General features: G+C 40.6%; 1 protein-coding gene and 1 long non-coding RNA gene across 2 annotated transcripts in view; one reads left to right on the top strand and one right to left on the bottom strand.

Moving 5' to 3' along the window:
* Positions 1-3,113, top strand: part of LOC143655630 (uncharacterized) — a 71,121-nt gene extending 68,008 nt beyond the window's left edge. The window contains exon 3 of the long non-coding RNA XR_013162193.1: positions 1,304-3,113. This is a non-coding gene — a long non-coding RNA (uncharacterized LOC143655630). The remainder of the gene's footprint in view (positions 1-1,303) is intronic.
* Positions 1-25,436, bottom strand: part of SLC25A21 (solute carrier family 25 member 21) — a 462,293-nt gene that overhangs the window by 173,912 nt on the left and 262,945 nt on the right. Inside the window, exon 2 of the mRNA XM_077126923.1 lies at positions 12,196-12,244. Within this exon, the coding sequence (XP_076983038.1) occupies positions 12,196-12,244 (49 nt within the window). The remainder of the gene's footprint in view (positions 1-12,195; positions 12,245-25,436) is intronic.

Raw genomic sequence — 25,436 nt, 5'->3', positions numbered from 1 at the left:
ATATTTATGCTTATCATAGTTAAGACCAAGATTAGTTCTCTTACTTAACTCCATGGTTTTCAATGGGTGGGAAGGTTTGATTTTGGCATTTGGCAATGTCCGGACACATTTTTTTGTTGTCACATTGGGGGTGCCGGGGGGGTGCTACTGGCACCCAGTGAGTAGAGGCCATAGATGCTGCTAAACAGTTTGCAGTACTTAGGACAGACCTGTACAACGAAGAATGATCTGGTCCAAAACGTTAGCAGTGCCGAGGCTGAGAAACCCTGGTTAACCTTACAAAGGAGGGTTTCTCTCCTCTTCTCATTAAGTTGGGGGAAGGGAAAGGAAGGCGGGGACGTCGGCATCCAATCTGGGGTCTTTGAACACAAATCCCCACTCGTGTGTCGAGGAATGTTTACTGATTGGTGACTGACTCTGTTTATTGTTGGTCCGTAAAGGAAGTGGGAGCTTTATGACCCTAACCAGGAACTGCCGGCTCTGTTTGCTCTCCCTCTCTTGAGCTTGTCTTTCTGTATATTGTTTCTACCCTCCCTTCATTCTTTGATTCCAAAGCAGTCAGGCCAGTCCTGATCTTGATTTCAAGCTTTAAGGCTGGCTGCTCAGACACAGCTTGGCTGGAGAGCCGGGGGATTTTGGAGACTGCCCATTCTAGTAGTGGGGGGGGTAGGGGGACACTATCACCGAAATACTGAAATGAAAATGCCAGAGAACACTTGTTGGCTCTCCCACCTACTGGGAGAGGCCAGTAGAAAGGTGGCTGTTGGCACCCTGGAGAGATCTGCAGCTAGCAAGGGCTGTGCCAACCCCGTGGATGAGTGATAGGTGGAAGCTGGGCAACCCCACACGTGGCCTGCTGCTGGTACAGAGGTGGGCACACAAGGGCTACTCATTGAGTGAGTTCTGCTGGCATCTGAACGAGGAAGGAATTGGGCTGGATTAGAGGGGTACAGGGGTAGGAGTGATCGGGAGGTTGGCACTGGAAGTGTGCCCCATACAGAAAATTCCAAATTAGATGGGAAGAACAACCGAGAGCCACAATTGCCACGAATATTTGGCCTGTTTTCTGTTCATGTAATTTGGAGGAAGCTTGTAAGCTGGGCTCGCCAAGGTAGCTCACTGTCGGTGCAAAGGGATATTCCATTTCTGCAAATGACTCTTGGCATCTTTCTACAGAATGATTTTAAAGCCCTCACATTTTCATGGCATCTTTTCACATTTACCACTGTTTGAGGAATATGCTTCTGTTTTTATTTTAGAGGAAATTTTTCATATTTAAAGTTTAACATGTGCTTTATTTTAGGGCTGGGTCTGGATGTGCCCAAGTTTTGGTTTCCAGCATTTCTTATCATCAACTGCAATGGACATCTGTAATATGAAAACTCCTTTGGCAAACGGGACCAACACTGGAAGCTCATTTCCTAAAAGACACCGAGCGACACTCAGATGGAAACACCTTCCAGGCAGCGCTGCAGGAGTCTCTATTTAAACAGGTGACCCTGCCAAGAGACGCTCCAGATCCCATTACTGGCTGCCCGGCCCCAGAGGCAGATTTGTTTTTATGAGCTCTCAAGGCACACATAGGGGGCCAGGCGCAAATAGGAAGAAAACTTGCCGAGACCTTGCTTCTATTTCACGAAACGTAAAGAAAAGAAAGTCACGTGGTGGCTTTCTGAGAATTACTGCATAACTGTAAATGAGCAGTGGGCCAAGTGGTCAACATTCATTAAAGTTTTAAATGTACTTTTCTAGGGGGATAAAAAGAAGTATCAGGATATTTTGGCCTCCCTGCTTCCTTCAGGGAATGGTAAAAAGAGGAAAACAGCTGCTTGTCTATGAAGCAGTATAGGGGTCAAATCCTGCTCTGCCCGCGGCGCTGACATCACTTACCTCTCCCCAGGAGAGGAACCCTGGCGTCATGCGGCCTGAAGATGTGCCAGCCGCGTTCCCATTTTGTTTGTCCTTGAGCACCTACAGGGTCAACAACTGCAAGTGAACATGGCAATTAAGCCTCTAACGCTCTGTTTTCATTGGCTTTTTCAGGATCTTTTTCTTTCTTGCTTTTTTTTTTTTACAATTGATGAAAACACAATACAGCTAGTAAGTGAAAACGTGAATGTCAGTTTCAAACTTTGCATAGTCATTAGGCCACTCATTAGTCATTTGTGGTTGACAAGGAGGCTTATAATTTGACACCTGGCAAAACTCAGGCAAATTTCAGAGAACTTCAGAACTGGGAAATGGGATGGAAAGAAACACCCTGTCTTTCCCTAGGAGGTCCCATGAAGTAACATTTGCAAACCTCTTCTCTCCCCATAGAAGTGAGGTCCCCGCGATCCAGGGCTGTGATATCTCCCCACCCCTGGCTGCTGCACCACGCTGGCCCCACCTGCCAGAGTTTGTGAGCACTAGTCAGAGAATCCAGCTCAGAAGGTTCCCAGAGGGAACTTCTGGGAAATAAAAGAAAGAGATCATTGACTTCTCAGCCTGAGGCTTAAGCCATAAGAGACCCCCAGAAAGTTTCCGTATCAATTCTGAAACGTCAAAGAATGATGGGAGAAGAGAGTTTTCGATGGGCGGAAGGAATCCTTAGTTCCTAACTTCTCTATAAATTCCACATTTTCTTCCATCTACTATCTATGACCATTTTCTTTTCTGCAACAAGATAAAAATATCAAGCCCTGGGTTTGTATTTTTTGACCCCTGACCTCTCACAGGTGTTCTGGCTCATTTCCTGAGAGTTATGTTTAGCTTGGGAATCCTTCCCTCTTTTCTCTGACTCCCCTGCTGCAGTGTGAAAGCTGGAACACCCGCATACACAGCCCTGGCGATCTCCCTGCGCTACCCCAAAACACTCTGAAATGTTCTCTCAGAACTTGGCAAGCGTCTGGGCAAGGACAGTTTTCTCACACTCTGGGAAATCAAAATATAAAATAATACTTATTTTCCAATTGTTCAATCTGAGAATAAATTTCATCATTTCTTTCTTTCTTTCCTTCTTCCTTCCTCTTTCTATTTAATGTTTCCTAGTTTTATTACTAAAATAAATAAAATTATCTAACTAGTATAATTGTTACAAGTTTTCAATATGTAGCAAGAAATAGATATGCTAACTAGGAATAGGGAAGGAATAGGGAAGTAGAACTGCTAGTTATGGTAGTAAAAATACTTTATTTTTAAATAATGAATGTATTACTTTGGAAACAGAATATCAAATTGGATGAAACCTTCAGGATGGTTTCAGGGAACACCCTACATTTCCAGCCAAAGCATCAAGCCCCAGAGCAGGTGGACAGAGACACACAGCAGAGGGTCAACACGGTAGCACTAGAGTGCTGCCTCCCCGGCCGCCCCGGCCCCCCCACCCTCCTCCCCCCATCTTACTGAGTGCATTGTCCTGAATTATCTGTTGTCTCTCTGAGTTGACTTGTATTAATTGCATCCCCCCTTTCTTACTGACAGCCCATCCACTGAGGGATCACCTATGTTAGCTTCTCCTTTCTGAATGAAAATGGGTAAATATAAATTCTAACCAGTTCTCACTTTAGAAGACTATCTAGGGCTGTGTGATGGTGGCTCAGTGGCAGAGCTCTCTCCTGCCATGCCAGAGACCTGGGTTCGATTTCCGGTGCCTGCCTATGCAAAAAAAAATACAAGAACATCTAAAAAATAATTTATCCTTTTTTTTCATTAAATGTACTTGTCATTTTTCAGCATTTAAAAAGTCAACACTATAGGGGTAACTTCCATTCTAAAGCCCATTTTCTTCTTTGAATATTTAGCAGTACTGAATTAGAACTAATAGTGAGAAGTTTACCATATATCGAAGAAAGAAAGTCTCAAATAGATTTTGATTACCAAACCCTGATGATATTGAGTTTAATTTTGGATTGTTTTTACTATAAAAGGGAACTATGTAACATACTAGGTACTCACAAAAGCTTCACTGGAGAAAATATTATTCAATAACCCCCAAATGGGAAAAATTTATTCTGCAGGAACTTGGCACAGAGTATGCAGAGTTGCATCCAGAGACTATTCAGCTCTATTTATCATCCTGAAAACTTCTTCATTATGTCAAAACTAAATCTCAGCTGTACCCTGACTGCAATGTAAAAGCAATACAGGCTATTTTAGCCATCTCAACAAGAATATGCTGAGAATTAATCGATTTTCCAGGACTACTTTAATTTATGTTTTTATCAATTTTTGGTCAAGGTTCCACAGTTAGTGATATTACATTATTAGTCTTGAATTTATATTTGTCTAAAGAAGCGTGTTTTTTTTTTTCTTGCTTCACAAAGAGTAAAAACAATCTCTGGAATATCCATGGTGACTGTAGTTTTCAGCTGTGCTTGAATCCCAACAATTTTGGTTTCATTAGGCTTTATTCCCACTATATGCTCAACTCAAAAGCAGCTTTCCCATGGGCATGGCCTGAGGTTCTAGGGTTCAGCTCACAGTTTGAGCTTTCTCTTTTCAAGCAGCCTCTTTCTCAAAACTTTCAGGTTTTCTCACGCTATAGGAAGAACCCAAGTAAGTATCCTAAAGTGTTTCCTCCATGGTGCATGGCTTTTAGGGAATGTCCCACCTCTTTAAGACAGGCACCTGTTCTTTAGAGAGGCAGCTGTGGAGCAAACACTCTTGCTAAGATAACTGTTTTCACTGGTGGCAGATTGCTTAGAGCTCAAATAAAATAATTAAGCAAAATAAACAGCAACAAACATTTAGAACTTGTGCTTTACTTCGTGGATCTCAGCCTTTGAATAGACACTGGAACTGAAAATAGACATGGTATTGGTTGCAAATTCTCCTCCTCCCCTCCCAATACTTGAACTTAAAATAGAAGATTACTCAAGAAAAGTTATAACTGCATAAACAATACTTGGAAAAGTATTTAATTTGGCTTTAAATCAGAATAATCTAACCAGATTATTTTTATTCTTACATTACAGACAATAGTAAATTATAATAACCCGAAGTTGAAATCCAAGCTATGGCTTGGGGAAAAATGTCTTATTTTAGGGGAATCTGTGAAGGGCATTGGCCAAATAAGTAGATTAATGAAATTGCTCAAAAATTTAAAGCAGTTGATAGAAAACCCTGGATGGGAAATGGGGAGGGGATACAAGAGGGGGACGAACAGAGGAAACAGTCTTCATGTTGATGCTCATGTTAGAAGTAATTCACTTTCCCATGACAGAGATAAGAAAGCCATTTAAGAATTATTTACCTTTCAGCTTAAGAAAAAATGACTGGAAACTCCATTGACAGGCTTGAAAAATGCTTTTGCCCTTTTCCTTCTCATCCTCTGGCTGAGCTAGTGTTACAGAAGGACAGGGCTTTGCAGCTAAACAGATAAAGGAAGAGAGAAACTTCTAAACAGAACTCACCTTTCTTTATTAGCTAAGGGAGACTCTTCCAAGCCTATTTAGTTAGTTATCCTTACACAAACACTAAATCCTACATCGTCATTTTAGAAATTACGATAAAACACAGATTAAAACAAGATCAACTACTTTATAACCATTCTACAATATGAGTCATAAAAATAGCATCTGTGCCCAAGGAGGGATTTAAAATAGAATCCCATTTACAAATACAAATAAATAAATAAATAAAATCATATACAGCATTTCAAGATTACAAAGTGAGTTACAGTTGATTTAACCTAATAGAATTTTGTTCTCTTCTGTATAGAGAACTGACTGGATTTTCCCTTAAAGAAAGGATTTTCCTTATATTAATACAATTTAAGAAGTAATGTTGGTCTAGGGTAGCAAAATTACTCTGCACAAGGTTTTTGGGACTGATTCCCCCCCCTCCCCCCGAGCCTCAGAGTGACAAGTTTTCAGGCTCCCCTCACTTTACCTCCTCCTCTTCCGTAGCCCCACGGAGAAATAATTCAAGGCGGACATGCATGGAGCGCTCCCTCTGGAGAAGAAGGCAACCAACCCAGCCCAGGGCGTGGGTTTCCTTCCAGTAAGAAGGCAACCACCAAATGCGAGTGAGGGCAGCGGGCAAGGCTTTCTACTGCAGACCCTTCGGAATTTTCCGGAGTTCGGACCTAACCCTCGCTATACCAAAGAGAGGAAGAACATTGTCAAAGTACAAATCCTAGAAATGATATAATGCAGCATCTTCATCGAGTCATAGAGCCTGTTATCCCCAAGCCCCCTTTTCTCCAGGTCACATACTTGAAGAATGCAGAAATGCAGCATTCTGTAACAAGGCGCAAAATGGGATCATTTTCTCTTAGTTTTAGAGTCACATGTAGATTATATTAGTCTTTTTAGTTAAAACACTGTACAAATGTGATGCCTTTCAAAGTTTGCCATGAATTCATAGGCAGTGATGAATTTAACTTGTATTCAAGCACTTACGTGGGAGCAAATGGCATTTTAAAGCACACATTTGTTCATTTAACAGGTATTCACCGCTGTCCATAATGTGCCAGTCAGTGCAGAGTTCACTGTTATCTCTATCATTTCTGAATATATAACCCATCTTTGCACTATCTTTGTTTTATGTTAATAAATTAAGTCTTTAATGATGACTGCACTGAAAAGAATGACATGATCACTACAGAGTTGCAGTGTGTACACCACACAGTACTTTCTTACTTTGGCTCAGTAACTACAAAAAGACAATTCAGTTAAATAAAAAAGAAATCCTGGAGAAACCCTAATATGATGATGCAACTTAAATTACACTCACAATGTATTTGTGCATACTCTGTTTGATACCATTATACATTGCCCTTGGTTGATTTTAGCTACATGACAAAGTCCCATTAAAAATAAAAATGTGGTTCTACTCCCTGCTTGCTTTCCTTCAGATACATTCTGTTCAAAATATGACAATGGTCTAAGCCTGAATTTCTATCCGTGGTGAGAAATCAAGCATAACCATGGTCTAACCCCAAATGAAATCTTACTATTTTCTACCACTAAAAAATCATTAACATATGGATATAACCCTCCCAGCTGCTCTGTTAATTCTTTTAATCCTATAGGTGCTACTGCCTCCACTCTATACTCCACCCTTTTCCCCCGCTGTTCTCTCCTTATTTGAGAAGGACTCATTTCTTTTTTCAAAAAAAAAGGATCGATTTGGGAAAAACATTCTTCGTTTCTTGTTTCCACCCTGCTGTTCCGTTGGCCCCAACAGATGCTCAACGTCCCCTCTCCAACTTCTAAATTAAGTGTTCATTTTAAAGTTCACTGCTTCCCCTGCTACCCGCCCCCAGCCCCCCCCGTAGGAGGAATCTGTGGTTGCTCCCCAGTCCTTGGCTCCTTGCGCTCTGCTGGGTTCCCCACAAAGCAGCCGCTTACCCTAGACCATCCTCAGATTTCTCTTTTTAATAAAGTTCGTGGTGGCCCTGTGACTTTAAATCATTTTTACCCATCAGAACCATTTACCTTCCCTCGTGACAACCAACCCCCACTCCTCTCCCACCTTCTGGCACTGCTTTTTACTCATGCAACCCCACTCAGTAGGACAAAATATGTCACTGCTGGCGGGAGATAATATATTTCCATATCTCTCTCACAAGCCACAGAAGGAGCTCTGCAAGGAACATCTCTCTGCCTTGAGTCGCCCTTCCACTTCCACCACTAACAAAGCAGCCCAAATAAATGAAATGAATGAGAACCATAGCTTATGAGATGTTTAACACTAAAAAAACAACAACAAAGGAGAAATTGTTTACATTAAGATTCACAGAACTCCCTATAAGGTATTCAGCAATTGTTCCCAAAGGCTGACCCAGTGACCAGTCTGGACTCACTCGTAAGAATCACCCAGGAAGTTGTGAAGCTCAAAAAGTGGAAGGTTCCATCCCTAGAATTTCTGTTTCAGTAGGTCTGGGGTTTGGGGACCACAGATTGAGTCTATAAATCAATCGCAACAGTTTGAATAAAAGCCCCATAAGCATATATACAACAACACGTACATGCCAAATTTTCAACCTGTCAGTCCTTAGAATTCACACAGTAATGAATATGTTTCAGGAGAAGCATGATAAGACTTTTTAGTGCAAGTCAAGTCCTGATGGGAGGAAAGATGAAAGCCAAGTTATGTATTGGCCTGTCCACTCACCAACAGTCTATAACTATATATCTTATACGAGATGTAAAAAAACCTCTCCCCTTCTCTCTCACCTTCCCAGGCACCCACCAGAAAACATGCCCTGCAGGTTTTTTGACAGGGAGAGCTTTTAAAAGATCAGTTTCCACAGGGTCAGTAATTTATTTAGTTTGCACCGGATTTATGCCCCACTCGAAAATGAAACAAAACAAAAATGATGAAAAATGATTCTGGGTGAAACAGAATGAACACTTTAGTAATTCTCTCTTCTGGAAGCACAATAAGGCATTTTCTTTCCTGGGAATAGAAACACGGATGGAATGTAAGTAAAACTATCTCAGACTGGGACTCTGATCAGTCCTTGGACTTTTTATGCCAGTGTCTCCACACAGGCACAAAACTTCAAGTGCATATTTAGTAAAATTCCTTGCCACCTAGGACCCTGTTTATTTGCAACTGTCAACCCATTTTAAGCAAGAGTAATCTTCTCACTAAGGAACCACTGGACATTCTCTCTCCATCCCCTTGTAGATTTTCCTTTTCCATTGTACTCTGCAACCATGCCGGCTAACACGGTAACCATCAGTGTGACTGGTCAACACGAGATGTGATGTCAGTGTAAAATATGCACCAGATTTCAAAGACTTCACATGAAAAGAGTTAAATTATTAATGTTTTAATAATTAATAATTATTAATAAGTATAGATTTATTATCTGTTGTATGACAGAACTTTGGTTATAATGAGTTAAAGAAAATCAGTATTATTGAATCAAAATTCATTTTTTAAATGGGACTTTGGAAAAAATAAAAATCCCATACTTGTCGCAGATTTTACCTCTATCAGCCAGTGCTGTTCTAGAAATCCAGCAGTTTGCTTTCCCAGAGCTTGTCCTACATGTTCCCTCAACCCCGTCGATCCCTCCTGTCAATTCAGCCTACCTCTCTCTTATGTTGGTGCATCTACTCAAATCACTCTCACTTCATTTTCCCCAAACCATTCTCCGAAAGTGGGCCACAGACTGGAAATGTATTTGCCCACCACCCTGTAAGTAGTTTCTACTTCTTTGTTTCAATAGATTCTCAACTCCCACCTCTTTGACAAAAATCTTATAACTTTCTATGAGGACAAGACAAATGCCTAGTATTCATTTTTCTAGCTGCTCCAGTTTGGCCTTAGAAGTCACAGAACTATTATTCCTGATTGTTACCAAATTACCGTTATTCAACAGCATGTGCTGGGCATCTCCTGGAGGCCAGGCCCTGCGCTAGCCGTGGGGGCGGCCACTGACGCCGGCACAGTCACAAAGTGACATGTGGAAGGCGGTCAACGGGAACACACAGACTGAGCCAATGCGCTCCTGCCCTCGGGCCCAGAGGACTCTCCGCTTGCAAACACACTTGAGGAAGGACTGAAATGCAGTGCCCACGAAGCACAAGTCTGCCGGCTTGGAAACCTGAAACTGGCTGACTCCGTATTAAACATTTCCCCAACTCCCTCACTTTGTATACTCTCTCGTGTTTCCTTGACTACTCTATAAACTCCATTTGTCTTTGCATTCCCTTTTCCTTTGTTGACCCAGCATTAAATACCAAGCTTTTCCACATAAAAGTACTTAGTACGATTTACTATGAATCCATTTATGTTATCCATGGCCTAAGAGTCTGAGGTTCAGGTACCCAGGAGCCTTTCATTATAAACCACACAGGCCTCACTCAGATCCCCTAAATCATCTCCCCTTTACTTATCAGAGTCCCAGTCTGAGGTAGTTTGACTTACATCCATCCATTTTCTATTCCATGCGTTAGTGTGCTTCCAGAAGAGAGAATTACTAAGGTGTTCACTCCATTTCACCCAGAATCATTTTTGTTTTGTTTCATTTTGGAATGGGACATAAATCGGTGCAAACAGAATAAATAACCCATCCTGTGAGGAGCGATTTTTTTAAAAGCTCCCCCTGTCAAAACACCTGCAGAGGAAGGAGGTTATGGCCTCCTGATGGGCACCCCACATCTGATGGCCAACTGATAGGGTAGAACAAAAGTCCAGACCTGCTGCCTCAACAGTGGGCTACACTGCGGTGTGGTTTATGCTCCAGGGCCCTGCCCCACACCATGCATCTGACCAAAGGTAGACCTGACCTCATCCTTGCTCTGCTCTTTCCCCTTCCCTAGTGTGCTCCATTCTCTCCCCATCACATCCAGTGAATCCCTCAGACACAGTCAATGCCTCAGGCTCTGCTTCTAGAGAAGCAAACCTACAGCATCATCAAACATGGGGGCAGCTCTGGGGCTGGCATGTCTCTGGGGGTTAGTCATAGCATCATGGCATGTAGGCATCTTCCAAAATCATATACACTTACATTTTTGCACAGTTTGTGGACATTTTAGGATAAGCAGAGACTTGTTATTTATTGTTAGATAGTAATTAGAGGTAATCCAAGTATTCATTGATCTGTGATTTTCATAAAATGACATATAAACCACAACTATGATATGGTTACCATGTCCCCTTAACTTGTGCAAACCAACCACGTGTATGGAATTTGGGCAATGCTGAGTTTAGACTGACCAGGTTAAGGTCTGCTAGGTTCAGCAGTCCTTTAGGGATCTGCATTCACAGAAATGTGAGTCTTATCAATGAATACCATTTTCCAAAAAATGTCTATATAACAAAAAAGATATAAAGACCCAGCAATTTAGCACATTCATTTCAAGAAATATTCTATTCTATTCCAGTACAGTGAAATGATACAATCTTTTGAAATCCATTCTGATGAAATCCCTATTAGTTTGCCAGATTGTGAGCTGTATGACAGAGGTAGCCTAGGCTGTCACCCAACAGATACTCAATAAATGTTTGTTAAATGGATGAATGAAGGTTGAATTCATGAGTGAATGAATGTAATTTTCATATTATGTCTTCAAATCATTCTTCTTTCTCCTCTATGCTCATCTAAACCCTTTTTTAAATCTAGGAAACTACCCTTAAATGAAAAAGACAATTTATTCTTTGGTAAGACTAGCAACAATATTTTAGCATTTTCAAGAAGGTAAACAAGGACTCTAAGAAGGAAATGCCAGTAGGTTTCGCTTTCTGTCTCTGAACACAGTACAAAGGTGGTCCAGGGGTGCACACATCTGCATTTGAGCATAGTTTGTAGTTTTCTTCTATTTCTGTTTGGGTCTAGTGACTTGGGACCAAATTCCCATCTGTTCTACCTTTACTAGAAACATAATATTATCTGCAGGTCACAGTCACCTTCCGTGTTGGCAGCCTTGGACTCTGTTGCCTCTTTAGGTAGAGTAAGCAATGTGGCCACCTGACGACCAGACTGACTCATACAAAATTTCCTAATCGTGGTAGGTAGGGTTTGCTCGACCACCACTGCTTCACAGCCCTGTTTGCTATTAAGCTCCAGCTTAGGCAGGGTGCTGTTGGGTTTTATACAATGCAAATAAATGGAAACTTTCACTACATTCTAATTTGAAAAATAGGGAGTTCAGGATTTAGGCCACAGGTCTAACTTTCAAAAAATGCTCTAGATCACATGAAAACCCACAAGATTCTTTTGCTCTTGGTAAACGGATTTGGTAAATTGTCTTGATCTGTACCTCCCTTTAGGAGCAAATGCATTTTCCTGGAAATACTGTGTTTTGCATTGGGAAACAGTCGTAGGAATAATTTTTTAAGCACCATTAAGAAGCTTACTTTAATTTTTGGAATCTGACATTAAATACTATTAAATAGCAATTTGTTACATGCAATGCCAAATGAAAGTCTGCTGTCATAACTCACTGGGTGAAGTTTAGTTCTTACATCATTTTGATAAATTTAGCTCATTTACCAGTACAGCCACAAATCATACCTTATGGTTGTCATCTGAAGGCATTAAAATATTAAATACCTTTGAGTGACCTCTATCAAGAAATTCTTTTTACTGTTCACATTTTACCTGTCAAATAGTGTTTTCTTTAAGAAGTAAATATAAATGCCATTATAGGGAGAAGCTACCGGCCTGGGACAAGTTCTAGCATTTAGTGTTCTGACAGATCTTAATTTGGATATCAGCCAAAGTCAATAAAACTTGTTCATGCAGGACCTTACCTGGTTTTCACCACATCGAGGGGGTGCATCAGGCAAATTTCTACAAGACCTGAAAGATGATAAAGAAATGTCCCATAAACACTTATGTAAACACCAGTTCTTATTTCCTTGACCCTATTGATTTCTCAAGTATGAAGATTCAAAGAAAGAACTTGGGACTTTGGACATGACAGCTAATAGCAGGAGGCAAATGGCAAAAGACAAAAGCATGATATTATTTTATTTTAATGGGAGTAAGATTTGTGTGTGAGTGCTTTCTCACAAGTGTCTGGCACAAGCAGGGAGAGGGGCTATAAGGGAAGAAGAAAGGAGTCAGATGCCCTAAATTCCAGCAGCCTGAGTAGGAATCCTAGTCCAGCTCAATAAATAGATACGTGTAGAAGGAAGGAGGAAAAGAAAAGAAGAAGGGAACGAAGGTGGTCGAGCCACTCCCCCCCACTACCACCAATTTATAAACATGGCAAATCATGAGCCTTAGCTTCAGTATCCATGAACTAAAGCAACAATGCTTCATCTTGCAAGGTAGTTATAAAGATCCAATGCATATTGATACATTCATAGCTAAATAGAGAACATGTATTGGATGCTTATTAAGTACGAGGCCACACAGTAGTATCTGTACACAGTTTCTGATTGTTGGAGCATTTACCTCTCTTTCAACTTTCAATCTCTATCTGCGCTGAGCTCTGATTAGTTCACCTTCCGCTTCCCACATTTTTAGTCAAAAATGTCTCTTACTCCATGTACTGGTCAAGTCCAGAAAGCTTACAGGACCTGTATCCATTTGAAGGTCCATTTGGATTCTGCAGCATCTTTAGAAGGTCTCCCAAATATAAGCCGCCAGTAGTTTGCAAAGTCATGTGCATTGACAAAAAATAACCAGTCTAACAGGCTGAAACTAACAGGGATCAATGGTGATGCATGTGCCAAAGGCTTCCCAGCAGGAATGCCACTTAGCATTGGGAAACCAAGTCACTAACTAACTCAGTCAGTGTGACTGCTTAGAGGAGGGAGGAAAAGGGTCCAGGGGGCCCAGGGGGCAGGACATTGGGCACAGTGGCAAAGTCTCCTAGGGCTACTGTTTTTGCTTGATTGACAAGCCCCATTCCTCAGGACTGCCTGGGGTGTGTGTGTGGGGGGGGGGCTCTTCCTTGCAACCTGCAAGGTCTCAATACGCTTCTCCTTGTTTGAAAATTCACATTCTCCTTGTTTGAAAATTCACATTCACCTAGAAGTAAGAATCAGGCAACTAGAGTTTAGTCCTGGTGCTTCAAGGGGGTGATAATTTCCCCAGGGGGCATAAGTTCTCTTATCCGTAAAGAGAAAATTATTTAATGCCTGTAATATCTTTAGATATCAGATCATAGAGAGCTAATATTCTGTGATTCAAAATTTTTTGTTCTTGCATCTGATACTTAGAATTTCTTTTTTTACTCATATTCACTAGGAAAGGAAAAAGCCCTAATCCTATATACAAAATTTAATCCTGGAAACTCAGTCTTTTAAAATAACATTCTCACCAAAACCAGTGCTACAGCAGGCATCTATTAGGTGCCCTTCTGGGCCCCTCATGAGCATAAAGTAATGAGACACTCAGAATTAACTAAAGCAAATACAAAAAATTTCTCCCACTAACTTGGCATTAGAAAAAATCAAAATAGTAAACACAAAAAATATCACTAGCTGGTAAGTCTCTCAAAAAAGTTAATCAAAAGAATCAACAAGCCCCCAAACATATTAAAACTGCTAATAGCAGACTGTGGAGAATTATTTCATATTTTTATACACCCATTTGCCTATTTGCAGAATTATTCTAGTTTTCTGCATGCTAATTAGTATTTCTGGTAGTAAACAGACACTAGATCAGATTATTATAGTTGTCTGCATACTTAAATTATTTTCTAACCTCGTGTGTACACTGAAACATTCATTTATTCATTGAACAAATTTGCACTGGCCGCTTGTAGATGTCTGCACTGAAGAAAGAATCCAGTGAAGGCAACAGACATATAAGAATGAACATAATACATGGGAAGAGGTGTGATGCTCAGAGTTCGTGGGAGCATGTCAGAGAGAAGCCCCGACTCAGCCAGATGTGGGGTGAGGTGCTAGCCAGGTAGAAGAGGCATAGAAAGAGAATCCAGGCAGACTGAGGACAGCAGGATCACAAAGCATTGGAGGAAAGAAATTGCACTGAAGAGAGAAGGAAAGAGCAATGAAGCACTTCAGCATTGGGACAGCCCAGGACTGAGGGCAGGCATGGCAAGAGAGGAGGCTGCAAGAGAGGCTGGCAAGGGAAAGTTCATGTTCAGACACCTGTGCTTTATCCCACAGACTATGAGGACCCACTAAAGGAATGTTTCAAACTAGCTTATTTATCGTTGTTTCTTATTACTAATGTACTCCATGTTCATTGAAGACATTTTGAGGAATTATAAGCAGAGGAGTTATATTGATCTCTGGTAATGCATCTCCCAATGATCTACTCACCTCCCCATTCAATCCTCTTGCTCCCGATTCACATTTATTCAGATGTAAACATATGAGCACCAATGCCCCACCCTCTCTCCTCTTTGGTTACCAGTAAAGGCACCGCTTCTCATCACAACACGGATGTCCTGATTTCCCAGGACAAATATCTGAGGAACACATGCACCTTTAGAAGTCTGAAAGTGTCAATGCCCATCTGAGTTTCCTCGCCAGACTGTGACCTAGCCAACAGGGAAAGGTGATGTGAATTGTCAATGTAATGAGTTTGCAGTGTCTCTGTCTGTTCTTCATTAAGCGTTGTTTTTAATCAAAACAAGCAATTTTGTAGGATTCAAGTTAGCAACAAAATACTTTCTAAGCAGAGAGAACAGACACACTGACAATGATATGGAGGTTTTCAGTGTAGGTCAGAGCTCAGAGCTAAATCTGCATTCACTCAGATTGGGAATGGATGCTTGCTGTCCTTCACTGAACAGCTAAGGCCTGTGATACTCTATTATTTATGAAGATAAGCACAAAAAGAGAATTGGATGAATCATGTTACTATAGGCCTACAAGTGAAATCAAGACACTGAATTGTACAGTGTCTTTCTTGGCAGTTCTATTACTTAGAATGAAGTCACAAACTAAATAATGAGTTAATGAACACATATTTTAATAATTTGTCTTTTCCTGTAAAATCGAACATCTAACATAAGAAAGAAGATGATTGAAATGTCAGGGCCCGTTTAACAATCAATATTGATTGCCAATTCAAGACACTTTGATCTCAAGACAAATAAGACCTAGAAAGTTTTGCTGCCACAAACCTGGCATGTATTAAACTCACCAGCCACAGACGAACACATGATAAAATGGTTTAATCTCCTGTACCCATTAATAAAAACAAAAATTGTATTGCTAACATAAACAACAGAACCACTTTCATTGGAGAAAAAAGTTATAAAGTCATGGCATTAGAGAAGGAATGTGAAAAAATGCATGAGAATCTAAATAAGTGCTGTCTTATAACCTCTTTATCTGTCTGATTAAAAATTTAAATTTGGTGTTTCATCTTAAAACTAGAACAAGAGACACTTAAAGATAAAACATCTTCAAGGTCTGCTTAATTATAAATGGGTTGGACTATTCGAATCTTCCATTCATATTGTGGATAAAAAGCAGAATCAAAACGTACTGAAACTACGGTATGAAAATAACTAGGAAAACATTTTGAAACATATAATGTTTTTCTCAAGTAACCTTCTGTACATAATGAAGCTTGAAATGTTCCATTCGTTATTTTCATTTGAGGTAACTGCTGATTTGTTGGCATTAATGATCAAACAAGAATCACCATGGCATTTGTTTAAATTAGACAAAAGACTAGTGGCTGGATCGTGTAAAAATTAAGGAAGCCCCAAATAGGATAGATATTGTGAATTTATTATATTATAAATGTTTTCATTATTCCTATAAACTCATGCCACTCAGTAAGCACGGCTACTTCTGCAAAATTCAAATGAAACTGGCCATGTGGCCCTACCACAGGTACAGAAAGGCATGGGATATGCCTCCAGCTTTTCTAAGGTCTCCTGGCTGCTCAACCATTAAACTGCAGTGAACACTGACCTCATCCCAGTCTTCCCTCATATAACCTGGGCCACACTTCTTTTCTTGTGAAAACCACAGCCACTAGCATGCAGTGATTGTAATCATATAGAGAAAGAACAGTTGCTTTCCATATTTGATTCCTTTTCTCTGGAATTCTGTCCTCCTGCAAAGATAGCCACCCACGCACATCATCTGAAAATCCTACTAAACTTCAGATCTAAGTGTAGAAAATGATTTTCCCAGAAAGCCTGAGGCAGAAACTATTGGAAGTTCCCTAGCATTCATCCCTTCTTCCTGGCTGCCCAGAGAAATGCTGCACCTGCCAGCCTCCTTTGCTGTTAGCCATTACCAGGTGACTAGCTTCTGGCCAATGAGATGCAAGTGAAGTGGTTTAAGCAACTTCTGGGAAGTCCTCTAAAGGCAGGGATTCTGCTCCTCTCCGCTGTCCTGATGGTGGGATGTTGACGTGAGGCGGGAGCTGCCATCTTGGACAATGAGGTGATTGGGGGCATGGAAGCCAAACACGGCATGGCAACGAGGCAAAAGGAGTCCCTGACATCGTCAGCATTCCTGGCATTGTGGAATGCTGTTCTGTCTACCTCCCGACATTTGGGTTAGAGACAAATGCATTTCTACCTCCTTTACACTACTGTTTGGGGGTCCTGTCACCTGCAGCTGGACCTAATTCTAACCGATATAGGAGTCCTTCCATATGCTCTCATAGTACCCTGAACTTCTTTAACTACACGCACCGCAACTGTCTATTTTATTGTCCGAAAGCTCCACAAGGGCAGTGACTCCATCTGCCCTATTCCTCTCTGATTCACCATCACTTTGCACAATGACTGGAACTCAGGAAGCTCAATGAATATTTGTTGAATAAATAAATGGAATCTGATTAGGGTTTCTGCACACGCTGTTGTGTCAGCTAATTCTCCTTTAAAAAGAAAAAAGAACCAAATGGACAGCTGTTTATTCCACATTTATTTCATTAGCTTGAGCATCATACAAAGAAGCAGATAAGGACAGTTAAATATTCAAAAAAATCTTATGAAATAAACTACACGAAGTATTTGAATACAGAATTGCAATATTGCTGGTCACATATCCAGATGTTCAGCTCCTATGTAAATGTGACAAATGGCTATTGAGAGCTGTGTGCACGCGGGTGTTGTGCTCGTCTTGGGGAACATAACCTGATGCGGAGTTAATGGTGTCTGAAAGACAGAGGATTTCAAAGGTGGGCACAGGGGCTACGCATTGAGAAAGGCCTCACGTGTACAGGGTAGACACTGAGCAGATAATAGTAACATGCGCAAAACCATGTTTCAGATCCAGAGATTTAGAGTTGCGATCTACAGTGTTAAATGCTCCTGTTTATGTTCTGCATTTGGTGATTTGAATTCGTATGAACTACAGAAAAACCTGTTCTTACATCTAATGCATTCCTGGGGGTGTAAGCCCACTGTAAGTAGGACCTTTTGATGAGGGTATTCAATTAAAGTGTGATCTGTCTCATTCAGGATGGGTCATAATCCTTTTACTGGAGTCCTTTCCTAAAAAGAATGAATACAGAGAGAGGAAGAAAGCCATGGAAGCAAGAAGCTGAAATCAATGAAACCTGGAAGAGAAGGGAGACCAGCAGACCCTGCCAGGTGCCCGACCATATAGCAGAGGAGCCAAGGGTCACCAGTAGCCGGTCTTCAGGAAGAAAGCATCGCCTTGATAATGTCTTGATTTGGACATTTTCTCAGCTTCAAAGCTGAAAGCTAATAAATTCCCAATATCGAAGTTGAACCATTTCATGATATTTGCTTTAAGCAGCCTAGGAAACCAAAACATGCATCAATTCTAATCTTGCATAGCTTTTATTTCAAATCATCAACCTTCTTCAAAGAACCATGTTATGGCTCTCCTAATGCTAATGACAGAAAATATGCTTAAATTTTTAGTTAAGTTTACTTCATCTGCAGTCTGGGTTTTCTTTATATTTGGGATTGCCTGTCCTAAAGCACAAGGCTGATTTGTGTGAGATAAAGAACAGTATTTATATAAATTTTGTAGTATTGCTCTTTACCTTACAGAAAAAATATACACGCATATATATTTGCCAGGAAGCAGTTCCTACAACTCACACCCACTTTGCCAGAGATCTCTGGTATCCTTTCTCTTTAGAGCTGGAGTAGAAAAACAATATTAAAGGCATCACTTCCCAGAAATGATGACGTAGTGCTTTTTTCATTCTGGAGGTTTAAAATGGTTAGAACATAAAGTGGAAGACCCCTATTTTACCCATCCCTTTAAAACCTGGCCCACAGAAAGGAGCCAATGAAAAGTGTGCTTCTAGATTGATGACCTGATTTACTATGGGTCATACCCCACCCCCACTAACTCCTAATGGAATCCTAAAGTATAGAAACCTAGAATGCTGGGGTCATTCCTGGACATTCCTTCACTCTTTTCCTCTGCCTTCATCCAGGAAAAGTGTTGCAATGGGATTCAGTAATCTCGTTAGCAATAGGATGAAGGAATACAGAAAATAAACTGAGTGCCTCAAAATAGCCTTGAAAATAGTTTATTATAGGACAAAATTGAGTGATGCTTCAGTCAAGATCTTAATTTTTATTTTAACCATACGTAATGCTTTTATACTAGGTTATACAATGATCATTTCTAAGATTTATATTTGAGAGTGAGTTCTTCTAAATTCACCTGTTTCTTTATTGATCGTCTGTCTAGATGTTCTGTCCATTGAGGAAAGTGGGGAATTGAAGTCTCCAACTGTTCTAGTTTGCTAGCTGCCGGAATGCAATATACCAAAACAGAATGGCTTTTAAAAGGGGGAATTTAATGAGTTGCTAGTTTACAGTTCTAAGGCCGAGAAATTGTCCAAATTAAAACAAGCCTATAGAAATGTCCAATCTAAGACATCCATCCAGGGAAAGATACCTTGGTTCAAAATGGCCAGTGAAGTTCAGGGTTTCTCTCACAAGTGAGAAGGCACATGGCGAACACAGTCAGGGATTCTCTCTCAGTTGGAAGGGCACATGGAGAACATGACGTCATCTGCTAGCTTTCTCTCCTGGCTTCCAGTTTCATGAAGCTCCCCGGGAGGTGTTTTCCTTCTTCATCTCCAAAGGTCGCTGGCTGGTAGACTTTCTGCTCTGTGGTGCTGCAGCATTCTCTGCTCTCTCTGAAACTCCCATCCTCCAAAATGTTTCCATTTTATAGGACTCCAATAAACCAGTCGAGACCCACCCAAATAGTTGGAGACATGTCGTCACCTAATCCAGCTTAACAACCACTCTTGACTAAATCACATCATCCAAGGAGATGATCTGATTACAGTTGCAAACATACAGTATTGAATAGGGATTATTCTACCTTTATGAAATGGGAGTTTGATTAAAACATGGCTTTTCTAGGCGGCATACTTCCTTTCAAACCAGCACACCAACTATTATGGTAGATGTGTCTATTTCTCTTTTCAGTGTTTGCCTCATGTATTTTGGAGCATTCTGGCCTGGTGCATAAATATTTATGATTGTTATGTCTTCTCGTTCAATTGTTCCTTTTATTAACACATAGTGTTCTTCTTTGTCTCTTTTAACTATTTTACATGTGAAGTCTAATTTGTTGGATATTAGTATAGCTAGTCCTGCTTTTTTTCTGATTGTTATTGGCATGGAATATCTTTTCCCAACCTTTCACTTTCAACCTATGTTTATCCTTGGATCCAAGAAGCATTTCCTGTAGACAGCATATAGATGGGTCCTGTTTTTTAATCCATTCTGCCAGTCTATGTCTTTTGATTGGGGAGTTAATCCATTAACATTTAGTGTTATTACTGTATGGGCAGTACTTTCTTCTACCATTTTGCCTTTTGGATTTTATATGTCATATCTCATTTTTCTTTTTTTTTTTTTACCTTGACTGATAGTCTTCATTTCTATACTCTTCTCCACACCTCTCTCTCCTGTCTTTCCTTATTTCTCTAGTGCCCCCTTTAGTATTTCTTGCAGAGCTGGTCTCTTGGTCACAAATTCTTTTGGTGAATTTTTGCCTGCAAATGCTTTAATTTCCTCCTCATTTTTGAAGGACAGTTTTGCTGGATATAAAATTCTTGGTTGGCAGTTTTTCTTGTTTAGTATCCAAAATATATCATCCCACTATCTTCTCACCTCCATGGTTTCTGTTGAGAAATCTATGCATAGTCTTATTGGGCTTCCCTTGTATGTGATGGATTGCTTTTCTCTTGCTGCTTTCAAGATTCTCTCTTTCTCTTTGACATCTGATATTCTGATTACTAAGTGCCTTGGAGTACGGCTATTTGAATCAATTCTGTTTGGAGTATGCTACACTTCTTGGATCTGTAATTTTAAGTCTTTCATAAGAGTTGGGGAATTTTCAGTGATAATTTCCTCCATTAGTTTTCCTCCTCCTTTTCTCTTCTCTTCTTCTTCTGGGACAACCACAAGAAGTATATTTGTGTGCTTCATGTTGTCATTCAATTCCCTGAGTCCCTGCTCATATTTTTCCAATCTTTTCCCTAAATTTTCTTTTGCTTGTCGGATTTCAGATGTCCTGTCCTCCAGTTCACTAATCCTAGCTTCTCCCTCTTGAAATCTGACATTATAGGTTTCCATTGTTTTTTTTCATCTCTTCCACTGTGCCTTTCATTCCCATAAGTTCTGTGATTTGTTTTTTCAGGCTTTCAATTTCTTCTTTTTTGTTCATTCATTGACTTCTTTATATCCTCCCTCAATTCACTGATATGATTTTTGATGAGGTTTTCCATGTCTGCGCAAACATTCTGAATTAATTGTTTCAACTCCTGTATTTCTTTTGAATTGTTGATGTGTTCCTATGACTGGGCCATTTCTTCAATTTTCCTAGTGTGAGTTGTTATTTTTTGCTGGCATCTAGGCATTTAATTACCTTAATTAGTTTATTCTGGAGATTGTTTTTATTTTTTTTCTCCCTAGGATTTTCTTGCTGGATGACTTTGTTGTCTATCTGTTCTTTGACATTCAGTTCAGCTTATTCTAGTCCTCTAGCTCAGGTTTTGTTTAATAGATCAGAATTTTTCAGTTCTTGTTTTTTTGTTTCTTGCCCTGCCTGTATGGTGCCTTTCCCCCACCCCTTAGGAGGGTCTACTTGGGCATTATAGACCCCAGTCAGATTTTCCCAGACAAAATTGGTCTCCTCTCAGGAGGAAAGAGTCAACTGTGTCAGATTTCCCTGAGGGTGAGACCCAGCAGATTAAAAGGTTTTCCTATGAAGTCTCTGGACTCTGCATTTTTCCTACCCTGCCCAGTATGTGGTGCTTTTCTGCCTGCAGGTCCCACAGCATAAGGTGATGTGGTACCTTTAACTTCAGCAGCCTCTCCCTGCTAGAGGCGTGATAGAGACAGAGGAGAGGTTGTAGGCTGGCTTTAATTGCTTCCCTTTTTCCAGACCTGGGGTCTAAATTCCTTCAGGGAGGGAATGCACCTGAGCAGGGCCCCACCACTCTCTTGGGGAAGGCATAGGCTCCAGACAAGCTCTCAAACAAGCCTGTTTCTGCCTATGCCTGGGGCAGTGGAGTCCGAAAAGCCTTGCAGTTATATCCAAAGAGTAATCAATCCATAGAAACACAGCCACAAAAGAGAAAAAGAAAAATCCTTTTCAGAGTAGGACCCTGTTCCTCAGGTTTGCCAATCAAGAGCTTAAGTTGGTATGTTGTTCTGTGTATCTCCAGGTCCTATGTGCCCTCTCCTTTCCTTCAGGGCCCAGACCTTTTCAGATCCAAAAAAACCTGTTGTTTTTTTTTTCTTTTTTCTTTTTCTGTCAGCCCTGCCACCTCTGCACCAGGGCAAAAACCAACAACCTCCACTTTTATTCAAGGTTCAGCTGAGCTGGGGGCCTATTTTTAGAAGTCAAAATTTGTTAATTAATTCCACAATTGGAGCTTGGTTGTGCTCAGCCCCTGCTGCTGGTAAAGTCTCTTTCCTTTCCCCTCTGGGAAGTAGTCTCTGGGGGAGGGGCACCAGCCGCTGTGGCTTTGGGGACTCAACGGTTCTGGGGGGTCTCGTAGCTAGTCCAGCTGATCCAGACTGGGGTATGTCTGGTCACTGCCGTGGACCCAGCAGTTGTTCTGTACTGTTTCTGGCTATTTATTAGCAGCTCTGGAGGACAAACTAAATCCCACACCTCGCTAAGCCACTATCTTGGCTCCTCTCTTCTGCCCTTCTTATTTATTGTTTTCACCTGTCTTCTCAGCACTGTCGATTCACCATTTCTTTCTCTATAATTCCATTATATACAGCAATTACCTTACCATGCCAGCTTGAATCTGTGGTGGACCCTAGAAAAGCCATGTCCTTTAATCCTCATTCAATATTGCTGGGTGGGAGCATTTTGATTGTTCTCATGGAGAGGTGACCCACCCAATTGTGGGTGGTAACTTTTGATTAGATGATTTCCATGAAGGTGGAGTTGCTTACTGGAATCCTTTAAAAGAGGAAATATTTTGGAGAGAGTCCCTTTTGGTAGAGCCACGAGAAAGCCAGAGCACATCCCCATGTTCACCATGTGCCCTTCCAACTGGGAGAGAAATGTTGAATGTCATTAGCCTTCTTGAACCAAGGTATCTTTCCCTGGATGGCTTAGATTGGGCATTTCTATAGACTTGTTTTAATTGGGACATTGTCTCAGCCTTAGAACTGTAAACTAGCAACTTATTAAATTCCCCTTTTTGAAAGCTATTTCGTTTCTGGTATATTGCATTCCATCAGGCAACAAACTAGAACACTTGCATTATTTCACATCATATTACATTACATTTCAACTCCATTGTAAAAATCAAGAATAGTATTTAGCAAACCATGTCATGATTAGAAAAATATAGAAACACAAAAATGTGATTCTCTCTGCACTGCCATGCCCGCTTCCCTGCTGTGGCCACTGCCGCGTGCATCTCCAGATACTGCAGTCTATAGGAAGGCAGCCCTCAATTTCTGTGGCCAAATACACCATGAGCACCTTGAGAGAGGGAGTCTTTATCTTTATGTGCCCACTATTTAATTCATGTCAAACACCGGAAGTTCATGCAAGATGTTCTCTACCTAACACTCATTCCCCTGTGATCTCATCTGAACACATGGCTTTAATTGCCATTTCTATGCTGACAACTCTCCAGTTTATATTTTCAACCCAGACTTCTCTTTCGAACTCTAGTCTTAAATATCTGATTGCCTATTTGCCTGACCTCTTGGATGCTGAATTGTCACTTTGAAATTCAAATGTTCAAAACTGCACTCCTGACCCTTCTCACCTCCACTCCTACTTAAAAAAAGCAAAACAAAACAAAACGAAAACTCAACTTGCTGCAATCTGGACTCTTCTCTTACTCTCAAAACCCTCTTCCAATCTGTCTGGAAACCCCATTGGCGCTCCTACAAAATACACCCAGAATTCTACCATCTCTCTCTTCTACTGTCCCCACTCTGGTCCAAGTCATGATCGTTATTTCTCAACTGCCAATGGCAGCAGCCCCTCATCAGGTCTCCCTCTATCCCTTTAACCCCTTACATGTGCTCTCACCCAGGAGGCATTAAGTCATTCTTGCCATTCTCCGGGTCAGCAATGGCTCCCCACTTCTCTCCAAGGAAAACTTGTGTTACTTTTCTCATCTCATATCTTACTATTCTCCCCCTCACTTACTCTACTCTGGACACATTGACCTCTTAGCTGTTTCCCAAACTTGCCAAGAGAACTTTAGCATTACGGCCTCTGTTCTAGCTGCTCCCTCTGCCTGGACTGCGCCTCCCCAGATCCCATTTAACTAACTCCGTTCACACGGCGTCTGAGTAACCCTGACTTCTCCAACACATGACCTGCTCCTCCTTACCCTAGAGGTCTCAACCTCTCATGCTCGCCCTGCCTTTTCCCTTTTCCATTAGATTTATTAACTTCCAGCATACTATATTATTTGTTTATTTATTATACTTATCGTTTCTTGTTTCCTCCACCCCCAGACTATAAGCCCCCACTCGGCACTAAGTACTCAGAACATGCCTGACAATAAGTAGTTGCTTAATGAATAGTTGTTGAATAAAGAAACTGAATTATATTTAACAAAACAAAATGCCTGCTACAACGATGAGAAAATTATTCCTTTTCAGTGGCTATGCAGAGGATGAAGTTTTAAGAATTTAGTGTACAGAAGGAGAACTGATCAAGGATCATTCAAGGAACCATGATAGAGCTCAAAATAGGAAATAGCTTCTGAGTCAGTATCTATTGTGTAAGTAGAATGGATTATTCCAAAGATAATTTTGGTAGGTAATATTTTGTGAACATCTTCATGAACTGCAAAGGATTAGCAGAGCAGACAAACTAGGCATTCATGGACTACCAAGGTGTTAGCAGCAAGGAAAAACCTAAGTTTTTCTACTATCTTGTCTTATAATACAGCTCCGTCCTTGGTATTTCCGAATTAAACATAGGACTTCTCTTTTGTTGTTTCAAGTTTACCCCACTCTAAGTTCTAACTGTTTTCTCAACTGATTTTATGTGCTATGTTTAGCTCTCTAAAATGTAGAAGAGTCTTTTTACTTTCTAAAAAGAAACACAAAGGAATAAATGATTTCAAATTGCAAATTGTGAACTCAAAAATAGAATAGCTAAAGGCAGAACTGATAGTTTTCATCTACTCTACTAGTCAAGCAAATCATTACAACATCCTATCCATAGTCTGCCTAGAAAATGTAGCAGCCCTATTAAATTAAAAGCAATGTGAGACTCATAAAGGGAAATCAAATATATTATGCTTTCTCCTAATAACAGTTAAGGTGCACTGACTTCGTGGCATAGTAAATTAATACTATGCCCACTGAATTGACCAAATAGGCAATATGATTTGGCAGGTTTGAAAGATATTAAAAGTCATGCTTTTGGGAAAGTCACAGACTTCTTTGACAAACTTGAAGCAAATACTTTCAAATAAATTTACTATTAGCATGTATTTTTTAAAAAAGGAAACTAATACCAAGCAGGGGCAGTCAGTTTATGTCTATGGGGAATACAGTAATTTCCTCAGTGCATATTCCCTACTCTCCTAGAGTTTACTATTTAGTTGACTTAAGGATTTAGGGGAATATGTTTCAGAGATGTAA

Source organism: Tamandua tetradactyla, chromosome 14, assembly GCF_023851605.1.
Source record: "Tamandua tetradactyla isolate mTamTet1 chromosome 14, mTamTet1.pri, whole genome shotgun sequence".
NCBI classification, from domain to species: Eukaryota; Metazoa; Chordata; class Mammalia; order Pilosa; family Myrmecophagidae; genus Tamandua; species Tamandua tetradactyla.
This window is presented reverse-complemented; position numbering and strand designations above follow the sequence as displayed.